Source organism: Dipodomys ordii, unplaced genomic scaffold (assembly GCF_000151885.1).
Source record: "Dipodomys ordii isolate 6190 unplaced genomic scaffold, Dord_2.0 Scaffold76, whole genome shotgun sequence".
Lineage (NCBI taxonomy): Eukaryota > Metazoa > Chordata > Mammalia > Rodentia > Heteromyidae > Dipodomys > Dipodomys ordii.
This window is the reverse complement of record NW_012267292.1, coordinates 4,390,094-4,405,228: the sequence shown is the minus strand read 5'-3', so window position 1 is coordinate 4,405,228 and position 15,135 is coordinate 4,390,094. Positions and strand designations below refer to the sequence as shown.

The 15,135-nt window shown below is 38.2% G+C and overlaps 1 protein-coding gene across 2 annotated transcripts in view; it reads left to right on the top strand.

Moving 5' to 3' along the window:
• LOC105991769 (zinc finger protein 14-like) overlaps positions 1–14,878 on the top strand; it is a 15,309-nt gene extending 431 nt beyond the window's left edge. Inside the window, exons 2-4 of one of the 2 annotated variants that reach the window (XM_013024485.1) lie at positions 8,829–8,955; positions 10,045–10,134; positions 11,808–14,878. In XM_013024485.1, the coding sequence (XP_012879939.1) occupies positions 8,829–8,955; positions 10,045–10,134; positions 11,808–14,149 (2,559 nt within the window). In that variant the 3' untranslated portion in view covers positions 14,150–14,878. The remainder of the gene's footprint in view (positions 1–8,828; positions 8,956–10,044; positions 10,135–11,807) is intronic. The other variant, XM_013024486.1, reaches the window with a different exon arrangement.
• Positions 14,879–15,135: the final 257 nt, after the last annotated feature.

The window sequence follows — 15,135 nt, the reverse complement described above, 5'->3', positions numbered from 1 at the left end:
CACTTCCAGCTTTTTTCTTTTTTCTTATGTGGTGCTGAGGAATCGAACCCAGGGCCTCAGGCATGCAAGGCAAGCGCTCTACCACTGAGCCACCATCCCAGCCCTCTCTGGTGTTTCTTATGGGAGTATTTATACTTGTTATATGATCCAATGACACCCAGGAGGTAAGCATGTTAACTTTTTATGGAATATGAAGATTTGCTGGCCATTGGTCTGAAATTTTTTCTTCATTAGTCATATATTAAGTTTCTTAATTATGTTAAAGTATCAGTGTCATTTTTCTGTTTTGTTTTGTTTTTGTTTTTTTGGGTCTGGTCGTGGGGCCTGAACTCTGGGCCTGGGCACTGTCCCTCAGCTCTTCAGCTCAAGGCTAGTGCTCTACCACTTGAGCCACAGCACCACTTCCGGCTTTTTTCTTTTTGCTTATGTGGTGCTGTGGAATCGAACCCAGGGCCTCAAGCATGCAAGGCAAGCACTCTACCACTGAGCCACCTTCCCAGCCCAGTGTCATTTTTCTAGAGTTACTGAATTAGTGTTTGCATGTTAGAGAGGTCTGAGTTAGCCATTTACTTAAATGACTGTCCATACATAACCCTTGGCTGGTGTGTATTTTCTGTAGGGAGTACAACAAACTGAATAGAATTGCATTATTTTCCTCCAAAAGCTTGTTAGTCACTTATAGTCAAGTCCCATGACTGCATTTTAGTGCTGTTCTTACTTGAAACTTAATGCTGTATTTCAAGACATTGTCTATGGCCTTTCTAGAAATCTTTGCTGTTCCTTTCTAAAGTAGCCTCCCACTGCTTTTTTGTTTACTATTTTCAACTGTTGTATATATATGAACAGGAGTTGATGGTTCTAGTCAACAATAGAGCGACTTGGTTTATTACATTAGAAGTATTACTCTTTACAAACCTGAAGGAAATTTAATTCAGTAATAAGGTTTGCGCCCTCAGGAACTCTGCTTTTACCCAACAGTTGTGGCAACATCTCCTCAGGACTCCATTGGGAGAAAGCATTGAGGAGTTAGTGGAACACATTTGTACTGCCGTCTGAAAATGATACAAAGAATAAAAAGAATATGGGGAGAGTCTAATAATTTTCATATCTTTCCTGTGTACTTACTAGTAATTCTATTTGAAGTTTGTATTATGTCATTGTATTTCCAGCTAAATCTGACTTAACATGTTTTTGAAATTCTCTCTCTCCTTCTTATGCTGCCAGTCCTATGGATTGAACTCGTGGCTGGGCACTGTCCCTAATACTGTCTCATTTGAGCCATGGCTCCACGTTCAACTTTGTGCTGGTTAATTGGAGATAAGAGTCACATGGACAGTCCTATCTGGACTGAATTCACACTGCCATTCTCAGCCCTTAGCCTCCTGACTTGCCACGATTACAGATGTGAGCCACTGATGCCCTTCTTTCAAATTCTTCTAAATTACTTGTTATACTTTTTCTTTATTTCCATTAATTACTTAAATTCAGTAAGGAAAATGGATACATACATCACATACATTTCTAATATAACTCATGTAATCTAGTATTTGTCACAATATTTTTTAATGTTAATTTGAAGACAGGTTTGCTGTGTAGTCCAAGCTTTTCTTGACCTTGATATATAGCCTAGGCTGGTCAGTAATTTTCCTCAAACTCCCATATTCTTGGATTTTAGGTGTTTGTTACCAAGCCTGGCTACATTAACCATTGCTGTATTTTAGTGTTGCCTGAGACTTGGACTTGAGCTCAATATCTGACACTTTCACTCATTGGCTGAATTTTACCACCTGAGCCATGCCTCCAGCCTCACCATTCTTAAATGTACAGTTTATTCAAATTACATATGCTCATACTCTTGTTGTGCAATCTCCTCTTCCATCCATCTATATTATCTATATTCATCTTCCCTATATGAAGCTATATATATATATATATATATTCATGAAATACATAGTTCCCATTTCTCTCTACCCCAGTCTCTTAGAACCATCATTCTGCTTTTTGTCTCTATGAGTTTGTTGACCCTGGAAACCTCAGTAAGGGAAATTTTGCTATTCTTTGTGTGTACTCTCTGTGTGTGTGTGTGTGTGTGTGTGTGTGTGCGTGTGTGTATGTGTGTGTGACTCAGAGAGAGAGAGAGAGAGAGAGAGAGAGAGAGAGAAACATGAGTGTGTTCAGTTCTTTTGCTTGAATCCAGGGACTAAACTCTATCATTGAGCTTCTTTTGCTCAAGACTAGCACTCTACCAAACAATTCCACTTATATCTTTCTTGATAGTTATTTGGAGATAAGAGTGTCAGGGACTCTCCTGCCCTGGATCCCTTCAAATCACAATCCTCAGATCTCAGGCTGCTGAGTAGCTGGGAATACAGCTGTGAGGTACTCACATGATATGCACCAGCCTGTCATGACTGTTTTTGACTCATTTGTTTTATTTAGCTGATTATATTTAAGATTCATAAATGCTGTAGCATGTACTAGAATTTCTTTCCTTTTTAAAGGATAATTATGTTATATTTTATGTGTTTAGTAATTTTTTTTGAATCTTATCTACTGCTTCTATCTTTTGATTCTTGTGAGTAGTTGCTATAAAATGATTCTCCCGGTTCCTGTTGAAACCCCTGCTTTCTTTTTAGTTGGGTACAAAGCTAGAACTGCTAAACCATATTCCTGTGTACTTCTATGTTTAGTTCTTTTTTTAGCATCTTGGATCATGTTGCATTCCTCCTAGAAATCCACCAAATGTCATACTTTTCTACACCTTTCCCCATATTTGTCATATTTTGGAATTTTTATTTTTAATGTATCCATACTACTGGGTATAAACTAGGTATTTCATTGCTATTTTTCTTTAAGATTTTATGTTACTACTAATACTGAACATTTTTTATATATTAATTAACCAGTTGTCTATATATTTCCTGTAGGAAGGTCTCTTTCATCATCTGCCCATTCTTAAATCAGTTTTCATTGTTTTTGAGTTACAGAATTTTATTTTATAATCTTCTATGAATTCTGGTTATTAATCTATGAAGAGTGATTAGTGAGTATTTTCATGGATACCTTTGTCATTGTGCCTTTCCTGCACCATGTTTTCATTTTATGTATTTGAACTTGTCTGGTTTTAGTACCATGGGCATTTGGTGTTATATCCAAGTAATTGTGAAATTTAATGTCGTGAAATTTTCTCTCCCTCTTACTGTGTTTCCCTTCCCTTCCCTCTGGTACCTACACAACTTCCATCCTTTTCTTTTCTCTCTTTTTCTCAGATGGGACTTGCTGTTTCCCTGATTGCTCTCCAACTCACATGTTCAAATGATACTTCCACCTCAGCCTCCCACCATGCCAGCCTCCCACCATGCTTGACGCTTGCTTCTTTCTTTTCCCAGTTCCAGGGTTTGAACTCCGAGACCCCACAGTTGGTCAGTTTGCTGTTTCACTTGAGCCATTCCTGCAACCTGTCTGTTAGCTGGTTAATTGGAGTTGTCTGCCCAAACTGCCATTTAGACTTCAGACTCCTTAGTAGGTAGGATGAGAGGCCTGAATTCTGGTGTTTATTTTTTTTAATTGGTCATTTAAGATTCATTAGTTAGATACTACAATGAAACAGGGTTATTGTTACTGGCTCATGTAGAAATGTATATTCACCTGAAACTCTAATAGTCCATGTTTGAAAGCAAGTGCTGTCTTTCACCTCTAATAATTGTAACTGCTTTTTCTGACTGTGATAGGTTTTCTTTTTTTTTTTGATATATCTTTTTTTTAAATTTTTTTATTGTAAAGATACTATACAGAGGGTTACAGTTACATGAGTGAGGTAATGAGTACACTTCCTCTTGAACATTGTTACCCCCTCCATTGTTTTCCCCCTACCATCTCCTCCCTCCCTCCCTTCCCCGAGGTTCTTTTTTTTTTTTGATTGTGATTATTTTTATTGTGAAAATACTGTACAAAGGGTTTACAGTTACATGAGCAAAGTAATGAGTCCATTTCTTATCAAGCAAATCATTAAATTCAGCCCACCTCTAAGGAGGAATTTGTTTTCACCCAAAGGTGGGAAAATTGAGTTTGTGGCCATCATGAATAAACAATAAATGCCAATATTACAATACATTTTGTCCCAGACCTATTCTAATTTCTCTGTAAGGTTTTTGCATCTTAGATTATTAGAAACATTTATTTGATTATTTGATTATAGTGTATTTACAAATTATGGTTTTCCTGGTTGATTTGTACTTCCCCTTTGGTCAGAAAATGTACTCATTAAGTTTTGCCTAGAGATCCATTTTCACTTTCAATGTGTCTTGGTAAATGTAACACATAATGCTTGATGAACAGCAGTGAGGTCAAGATAATGTCACCTCTCTGTGTGTGTTCCTGCTGCATTTTTTTTCTAGCTATTCGATTGGAAATGAAGAAAAGTATTATAGAATTGTAATGTTTGGTTTAACAAGAATCTCTTTTTAATTCTGTGGCTTTGCTTCCATGTTTTGGGAGACTTTGTGTTTAAGCATTTAACTTGTATTATTCTGATGTATGGCCTGTCTGTTACTATGTCTCTATGTGTGCTCATACACTTTGTGTTATTTATTTATATGTTATTTATTTCCTCTTACACTAGTTCTATTTCAGCTTTTCAGTACTGGTTTTTACTATGGCCTCTTTATTCTTTAGGGTATACTTTTTATAGATATATATTTTAATCAGTTTTTATGAGATTAGTACCTGTTTTATGAGCTCATCCCAAACCATTTCCTCTCCTAAAGCAACCATGGGCCTGATCTTTATACTTTTCCTGATAAACTTTAGAGTTTTATCATTCATCAGGGCACAAATAGCTGCTATAGTTCAACCTTGCCAATTGCTTGTATCTTAGTATATGAACTTGAAGCTTATGTCCCTTAAGTCAGACTCAGAGCTTATTTCACTGAAGGCCCAGTTCCTTCCTCATCCATGGAAAGTAATTAGGTTTTATTGCTTAAAACATCCTTTTCTTCAATGTACCATTACTATAAAATACAGTCAACCATGCTTAGAGATGAAAAGCAGATACTTCTTTCCTGATGTAAGCAGAAAACTCAGTCCAAAATACTTTGATCCATTGAAGTGGGAAGCACAAAGAATCTTTGTTATGATCTCAGCCAACTTCGGGAAACCCAGTGCTAAGGGTCACATTGTATTTTGAACAACTTCTGATGGCAAAATTTCTTCTTAGTTGTCATAATAATATTCAATAATAATACTCAAAATAATAACATTCAAATTCCATAAAATGTGGACGTAATTAGAGAGGACCTGAGAGGTTAAAAAAAATGAAAACTTCTAAGCAAGGGTGCTTATTTTTGGATAATTAGGGTAAAACTAACATGTTTTGATCAGTTTAGAGCATAATGTCTTTTTTTTTAGGGATGAATATTTATTTATATCTGTGCTCATTTTTTCTTGTTATTGAGATTAAGTAATTACATAAATTTTACAGTATTGTGGCATAGTGATACACACATTTTAACCTTCACAATGCTAATGGTCATTATCTTGATCTACAAAGTTTTTGAACTTCACAGACTTTAAAAATAAAATTATTTCTGCTGAATTGGATGATTTGTACATTTCTTTTTTTTTCTTAGTGCCAGCTGTTTCCTCTTTCTCTTTCATTGCCACCCTTGAGTTGCTTGGTTCACTTTCTTTAATGCTTTTGTGGTAATATATTATTGAGTTCTTTTTTGTGTGTGGGGAGGTGTCAGGTCAAACAGTGCCTATGTTTTTACTCCATTTACATTAAAATACTAAGGTGATTTTATTTATGTCTACTATTTTGGTACTTCTTTTCTCCTTTCCTCATCTGATATTTATTTCTTACATCCTATGTTCTTAGGGGGTATTAACCAAATTTTCTAGCATAGTCACCTTGGGGTATCCACAGTGATGGTTCCAGAAACCCTTTCAGATACTAAAGTAGATGTTCAGGTTCCTTACATAAAACTGTATTGTGATTCCATATAACCAGCACATATCCATCTATACACTTTGAACCACCACTGAATTACCTCTGACACCTAGTACAAATTAATGCAATGTAAACAATTGTAATTCAACATTTTTCAGGGCATTATCACAATTTTTATGTCTGTACATGTTCAGTACAGGAACCATATGTTTCCAGAATTTAAGATCATGAGTTGGTTGAATCTGTGGGACTCACAAATATGCAAGGCCTACTGTATTTATTTTTTGCCAAGGTTATCATTTATGAGCACTAATCAAGTGTGGTAGTGTATTTTCCTCATGAATGAGAAACCAGGGATTTTACATCGATTAGAAGTTCATCCTCAAGCTGAAGCATGGAGACTCAGAAGAAGCTAAACCTGTTCTTGAGGTCTCATTTCTAGAACTACAAGAACTGTCTTTCTTTCCCAATCTGTTTTGGCAGTCATAGGAAACTAAATATACTTAGAGTACTGCCATGCTGCATCCTAATATATAGAAGCTAGATCCTTTATGCATTAAAAAAAATGGTGTTATTGCCAGGCGCCAGTGGCTTAAGCCTGTAGTCCTAGCCTCTCAGAGGCTGAGATCTGAGGATCACTGTTCAAAGCCAGCCTAGGCAGGAAAGTCCATGAAACTCTTACCTTGAATAAACTACTAGAAAAACTGGAAATGGCACTGTATCAAGTGGTAGAATACTAGCCTTGAGCTGAAGAGCTGAGGGACAGCACCCAGGCCCAGAGTTCAAGACCCATGACTGACAAAAAAAAAAACAAAAACAAAAAACGGTGGTACTGTGCCTTTGAACTTAGAGAATAATATTTGCGGGGCAAGTGCAGTAGCAATTGGATCGTTGATTTGTTATCCCTAGTTCATGTACTTTTGTTTTCAATACATGTATGTACATATTGAGTCTTCATTCATATGAAACATCTATATGTTATTTAAATTTTTGCTTTAAGCCATCATTTAAAAAATTACATGAAGCCAGGCACAGGTGGCTTATGCCTGTTGTAATCCTAGCAACTCAGGAGGCTGAGATCTGAGGGTTGCAGTTCATAGCCAGCCTGGGCAGGAAAGTCTGTGAGACTCTTATCTCCAATTAGCCACCAAAAAACCAGAAGTGGTGCTGTGGCTCAAGTGGTAGAGCTCTAGCATCTTGAGCTGGAGAGCTGAGGCACAGCACCCAGGCCCAGAGTTCAAGCCCCACAACTGAAAAAAAAATTAAAAATTAAAATTACATGAAACAAATGTGTGTTTATGTGTATGTGCGTGTGTGCATGAGTGTGTGTGTGTGTGCATACGTGTGCGTGCACTCGCGCACGCAGGGGTGTTCTTTTATGCTTATCTACCAATTTACTATTTCTGTGATCCTGCTCTCAGCAGTACATCTAAGCTAGCGCCTATTGTCATTCTCTAAGCTGGACACCTTCACGTAGCACTCTGGTAATGCAGGTGTGCTGCTGGTGAATTATTTAATCATTCCACAGTATTAGAATGGTTCCTCTGGACAGCAGATTTTGAATTGAAGGTTATTGTCTTTGCACCCTTTGAAGGCAAATTTCCTTTTTGTGTGCTGGGGAATCAGCATTCATTTCTGGTATTGTTAAGTCTAGCAACAGTAGAAAGATGGTTGGACATGTTTTTGTTTTGTTTTGTTTTTAGTGGTACTCAGCATGGGAATAAAACCCTCACCTCATTTTATTTTCTTCCACATTCTTTAAATCTTTATTCTTATTTTTCTTTGTCCTGCTGGGGTTGTCATTTGTCACACTGCTTTCTTAATTCTGTCTCCTATTTCTCTCTCCATATCCCTTTCATCCTTCCATCAGGCACTATAAAATGCAAATCTGGTCAAGACACATTTTATTTATCTCTCATTTATGATCTGTATAGTAGAAGGTGGATGGTGTTATAATAGTTAATGCTACCAGTTCTTTAGTATTTAGGAATGGAGTACAAGGGGCCCTAAAAACACCTTTATGAGCACATGAAACTTTTATTGTGAGAATCAAGTAAAATCTTACCTGTCTCAAATCATTATGAATCAGTTTCTTGTGTACTGTCACTTCTTTTAACACTTACATGTGTGGGGCTGGGAAGGTGGCTCAGTGGTAGAGCGCTTGCCTTGCATGCCTGAGGCCCTGGGTTCGATTCCTCAGCACCACATAAGCAAAAAGAAAAAAGCTGGAAGTGGCGCTATGGCTCAAGTGGTAGAGCCTTACATGTGTGGGGCTGGGAAGGTGGCTTGGTAGAGCGCTTGCCTTGCATGCCTGAGGCCCTGGGTTCGATTCCTCAGCACCACATAAGCAAAAAGAAAAAAGCTGGAAGTGGCGCTATGGCTCAAGTGGTAGAGCACTAGCCTTGAGCTGAAGAGCTGAGGGACAGCGCCCAAGCCCACACGAGTTCAGGCCCCACGACTGGACCCCCCCCGCAAAAAACAACAACAACAACAAAAAACCCCACTTTTTTGTAGATCTGCTAATGTGGTGGGTAGCCCTTGTGATTTCCTCACTGAGGTCTGGATTGCCTTGATTCTAGGCACATATTTATAACTGGTGCTGTTAGTACAGATCATTAGCTCCTTAGAAGAGAAGTTTTACCTTGTTTCCCTTGCTAACAGCAAAAGCATTACCTGATTGATAAGGGAAACTTTTAGTAATTAATAAGTTAGTATAGAGGGACATATTTCTATTTTCATTTGCTTCCCAAACTGCCTTGATAACAGAGCAAGCTCCAACCATTTTATGTAAGACAGAAGCATTCATGTAGAGGAATGAAATCCTCGTATTTGGTTTTCTCATGACTCAGGACTAATGACTTTTTGAAATGTACCATTACAGGGGTTGGTATCTTTTGAGGATGTGTCTGTGCACTTCAGCTGGGAGGAGTGGAAGGACCTAGATGATATTCAGAAGACACTGTATAGGGATGTGATGCTGGAGACCTATAGCAACGTGGTATCCTTGGGTGAGCAAAGGTTACATTAAACCCAGGAGCAAGTGCCTTGTTCTTAATAGATACATGAATATGTATAAGATTTAATGTTATATAGATGTACTATTGTAGCCTTTGAGGACTATCACTTCCTCCCCCTCCCCCATAACACAAAGTTCAATTTGGTTGCACAACTCCTGAAGCCATCCTCTTGTCCTTCTTCAAGGTGTTGAGTGAATAATTTGGTGAACATTCTATACTATTGCCCAATAATACAACACTACATCCCCAAATCTGATTTAATTATGAAGCTGGAGTGAAGAGCAGAGTAATGTATGAGAGAAGTACCCACAGAACGGGGCTTCTCAGGTGGTGTAGTGCATTGTGGATAGAGAGGTTGTGGAGACCACAGCCAGTGTGGCTGTGTTGAGCTGTTCTCAACTGCTTCCACACCTCCACACCTGAGGACAGCTCCTGTCATGCATTGCACATCTGCCTTCTGCAGTCTTCATTGGTGCCTCATGTATAAATGAACCTCCCATTTTTGTTTGTTTAAGTCTAACTTGGACTCCAGGCACTTTCTGGCTCTTAGACTTTCTTCTTGGTTGGTTTTTCTATATTTTCAGTTGCTTTTTGACTGCCCATTCCTAAAATCTTTTTCCTAAGCATTTATTAATAATTCATAAATTCCTTCAAAGCTTGTTCGTTGAATAAATCATATATGCTGGTGTTTTGTGACCATATAGATAACAATGTAAATATTTCCTTTGAAAGAACTTATACGATTTTGAGATGAAGAACAAAAAGCAAATATGTTTAGTTGTGAGATTAGGTCCACAAAAAAAGTTTTAATTGGTTGAGACAGAAAAGAATGAGAGATAATATTTACTAGGGTTAATTTAATTTTAATGTGATGCTTTTCCAAATTTGGCATATAATATAAAGTTGATATATATTCATCTACTAAAGTATACATCACTATTGGAGTCATGAATCTGGAAATCAGTAATTGGAGAAGGTCATCTATAGAAATGAGAGAATAGCTTTAGGAGAAGCCTTCTCTACCAGGTTGTCTAAGATCATTACACCAGGACATAGTTCTCTAATATTTCCCTTTAACAGGGTACTGCATTCCTAAACCTGAAGTGATTGTTAATCTGGAGCAAGGGGCAGAGCCATGGCCCAGAGAAGCCCTAGACAAGAATATCACAGGTGAGTCAGCATTTACTGGACATGGATGTTAAAAAGACCAGAGCTCATTGAGATGTTCTCATTCAAGTCTCAGCTCCTGGATTCCTATGTTGCAGGAACTTGGCTAATAGATGAAGTTATGCCTGTGCAATATCATTCCATATTTATTTATTTATTTATGTCAGTCATGGGACCTGAACTCTGGGCCTGGGCACTGGTCCTAAGCTCTTCAGCTCAAGGCTAGGGCTCTACCTCTTACGCCACAGCACCACTTCCAGCTTTTTTCTGCTTATGTGGTGCTGAGTAATCGAACTCAGGGCCTCATGCATGTGAGGCAAGCACTCTACCACTGAGCCACCTTCCCAGGCCCTCCATAGTCTTTTAATAACGCTGAGAGGAGGAATGAATTTAACTGACAGTCATGAATTAATAGAACATGTATCTACTTTTTCTGCTTTAATATGATGAGATTTTACCAGGCCTAGCTTAAGGGAATTACAGGAACTGATCAAAAGGGCATATTCTAAGTATTAAAAAGCATGATATAAGAAGGCAGTAAGATAAGTGCAGTAAGGCACTTTTCCTGTCTTTACCAGGATTATTGCAGAAGATTAGACACCCACAATCCTATCTTTACTTAAGCAGAGGATAAGGATTCATAAAACCATCAGTTTTCTGTTAGCACCAGTCATTCTCCAAGTACTTATAGTTCCCATAGTGTCTTAGAGTCCACACATCAGGTATGGCTGAGTAGTTAATTCACGTCCAAGTGAATGAACAGTTAATGGTGAGCATCCTGAATTTTGTGTGGGAGTATTTAAGGTTAGCATTTCTCCTATATCTTTTTAGAAAACATTCTAAAACAAAAAAAGGAAACCAATTTTCTGTTGACCCAGAAGCCAGAAAGTACCAGGAGTTATGGAGGACAGCAGATTTGCAGGCCTCAGATAAAGTAGAACGAAGATTCTCAAAGGTGGAACACAAACCTGGGATTCAGAACCAAAGCTTTCAGTGGAGATAATATGACTGAGTTTGGGGGCCTGGTATCTCCCCCATGGGCCATGGTTCTGGTAGGCAACTGTATCAAAATAGGAATTTGAAAGACATTGTATAGAACATAGAGAATAAGCAACTTGAAAATCCCCATAGATGCCAAGTGGAATTTTCAGGGAGAAGTGAGAGTTTGTCAAACATAGGCATAAATCCTCATTCTCAGGAACCACCTTAGGTGACAGGTAATTTACCCTTTCATACATCCTTAGGTTCTCTGATCATGGAACACACTTCTATCTTCAAATCTAAGTTTCTGAAGGAAAGTAGCACAAAATTTCCATAATCATTGCCAAACAAAACAAAACAAAAGTCTTCCCTAAAACAAAACAAAATTGAAGCAAACTAAAGGAAGGAAAATAAGTGGCAGATTAGATGTACTTAGTTTGGAAGCATTAGCAGTCAGTTATTGAGTATTTTGACTAGTTTCTCTGATTAAAAACAGGGACTAAAAAAACCAGAGAAGACCCTAACTCCATCAGTATTTGTTAAGTACAGGTCTCATAATCCACTCCTAGTACTATTATGTTTGAATCTTTAGTAAGTAGGATGGGAGAAAATGTCTTTACCTTTAGATGAATATTCTCTAAGAATGTTTGGATGCCATCATGATTTCTTTTCTGCCTTTTTGTTAAACATTTTAGATGTCCAGCAAGTAGATGGCTCGGTTGAAATATGCCAGGAAAGTCCAGACAAACATCTGTTGCAAGTTGTCATCACCAGTAGCAACACAGTGGAGGAAAGAGTAAGGTTTTTAGGTATAAAAAATGGAACAAATCTTTTTACTACAAACCAGACCTTACTGTACACCAAGAAACTCACACAAGAGAGATACCCTATGAATGTAATGAATGTAATTACCGCAAGTCAGATCCCAGTAGGCCTCAGCAAACTCATACAGGAGACAAATCACATAAATGTAAAACATATAGAAAGTCTTTCAAGCAAAACTCATACCTCAGTGTGTATCAGAGAAGACACACAGGAGAGAAATCATAGGAATATAACCCATGTGCAAAGTCTTTCAAATGGTAGTCACAGCTCAGTGTGCATCAGAGAACATATTGGGGAGAAACCATATGAATGTATCACATGTAGAAAGACTTTTGGACACATGTCAACTCTCCACATCCATCAGCGGACACACACAGGAGAGAAACCATATGAGTGTAACACATGTGGAAAGTCTTTCAGACAAATGTCACATCTCCGCATCCATCAGAATATACATAGAAGAGAGAAATCTTATGAATGTAACAAATGTGGCAAGTCTTTCAACCACAATTCAGCCTTGCATGTACATCAGAGAACACACACAGGGGAGAAGCCATATGTATGTAACACATGTGGAAAGTCTTTCGCCCAGAACTCAAACCTCAATTTTCATCTGAGAACACACACAGGAGAGAAACCATATGAATGTAACACATGTGGAAAGTCTTTCAACTGCAAGTCAGGTCTCCGCAAACATCACAGAACACACACAGGGGAGAAACCTTACGGATGTCACAAATGTGGCAAGTCTTTCAACCACAATTCAGCCTTGCATGTACATCAGAGGACACACACAGGGGAGAAGCCCTATGAATGTAACACATGTGGAAAGTCTTTTACCCAGAACTCAAACCTCAATGTTCATCAGAGAACACACACAGGAGAGAAACCATATGAATGCAACACATGTGGAAAGTCTTTTGCATGCAAGGCAAACCTCAATAACCATCAGAGAACACACACAGCGGAGAAGCCCTATGAATGTGACACATGTGGAAAGTCTTTCAGACGGATGTCAGATCTCTACAAACATCAGAGAACACACACAGGAGAGAAACCTTATGGATGTCACAAATGTGGCAAGTCATTCAATCACAATTCAGCCTTGCATGCACATGAGGGCACACACATAGGAGAGAAACCATATGAATGTAACACATGTGGGGAGTCATTAAACTGCAAGTCAGGTCTCCACAAACATCACAGAACACACACAGGGGAGAAACCTTACGGATGTCACAAATGTGGCAAGTCTTTCAACCACAATTCAGCCTTGCATGTACATCAGAGGACACACACAGGGGAGAAGCCCTATGAATGTAACACATGTGGAAAGTCTTTTACCCAGAACTCAAACCTCATTTTTCATCTGAGAACACACACAGGAGAGAAACCTTATGAATGTAATAAATGTGGAAAGTCTTTTGCCTGCAAGTCAAATCTCAATAACCATCAGAGAACACACACAGCGGAGAAGCCATATGAATGTAACACATGTGGAAAGTCTTTCAGATGGATGACAGATCTTCGTAAACATCAGAGAACACACACAGGAGAGAAACCTTATGAATGTCACAAATGTGGCAAGTCATTCAACCACAATTCAGCCTTGCATGGGCATCAGAAAACACACACGGGAGAAAAACCATATGAATGTAACACATGTGGAAAGTCTTTTAACCGCAAGTCAGATCTCTGCAAACATCAGCGAACACACACAGGAGAGAAACCATATGAATGTAATAAATGTGGACATTCTTTTGCCTCCAATTCAAACCTCAAGAAGCATCAGAGAATACATTCAAAGGAGAGGCCATATGAATGTAACACATGTGGAAAATCTTTCATCAAGAAGTCAATCCTCAATGAACATCAGAGAGCACACTTGGGGGAGGAATGTCATGTGTATGGAAAGTCTTTCACTAAGAACTCAAATCTCAGTACACGTCAGAGGACACACAGGAGAAACCATATGAATATAACACACGTGGAAAGTCTTTCACCCACAAGTCAACCCTCAATGCGCACCAGAGAACACACACAGCTCAGAAACCATATGAATGTAATGTATGTGGAAAGTGCTTCAAGAAGTCAATTCTCAACTGGCATCAGACAACATACACAGGAGAGGATCCTTATGAGAGTAACACATGTGGAAAATATTTCAGATGGAGGTCAAATCTCTACAGGCATAACAAAATACACACAGTAGACAAGTCTTAAGAATGTAACAAATGTTACATTCTTTCCACTCCAAGTCAAACCTCAATGTTCATGAGAGAACAGGCACAGGAAAGAAACCTTATGAATGTAACAAATGGAAAGTTTTCACCTACAAGTCAGTTCTTAACACATCACAGTTCACACAGGATTAAAAATCAGCATCAAACCAGATAGATGAAAAGTCTAAGAGCTTTGAACTTTGGTTGGGGACACCCTGGACCTATGCACCTCCCTTATAGAGCATCAAATGAGGAAGTTGAGCAGCACACTTTGGCCAAATACCTGGGGGAACTGACTATGTTGGACTATGACACTTTCCTCCTCAAATTGCAGCAGGAGCTTTTTACTTTGCACTGGAAATTCTTGATGGTTTTGAATGGACACTACCTCTTCTTACCTGTCTTATACTGAGGAATCCCTTCTTTCTCTTAGTCTTTTAAGGTGCTTTCAGGTTACCAGGAACTCCAACTAATGTATAGAATTGTCACCTATACATTTATATACTTGGCTCTTGTTATACATACCTGGATTTTCCTTCTAATATGGTAAAGATAAGTAAAACTATTACTTCCATAGGGCATAACTGCGTGTGAGCGAAGTCATTTTGGAGAGCTTCTTACCTAGTTCTGTTTCTCAGTCAAAGCCCACCACCTCATCCCTAGTTCATGCATGTTCTGTTTCTTCAGGTGCTTGCTGCCCTGCTTCTGTTCTCATCACTTGCTTGTGCATTCTAAATCCAGTTTTCCTTCTATGTATTTGCTTTTGTTTATTGGTTATGAAAATGAAACACAATACTCATAACAAAAAGTTAATTTTTCCTACCTTTCTGAATCTGATCCTTCTGAAGGATATTGACAGATTAAAATACATCTAGCCTCCACTGCATATATGTACATATATATTTGTGTGTATATATATATATATATATATATATATATATATATATATATATATGTGAGTAGCTGTGGAGAGTTT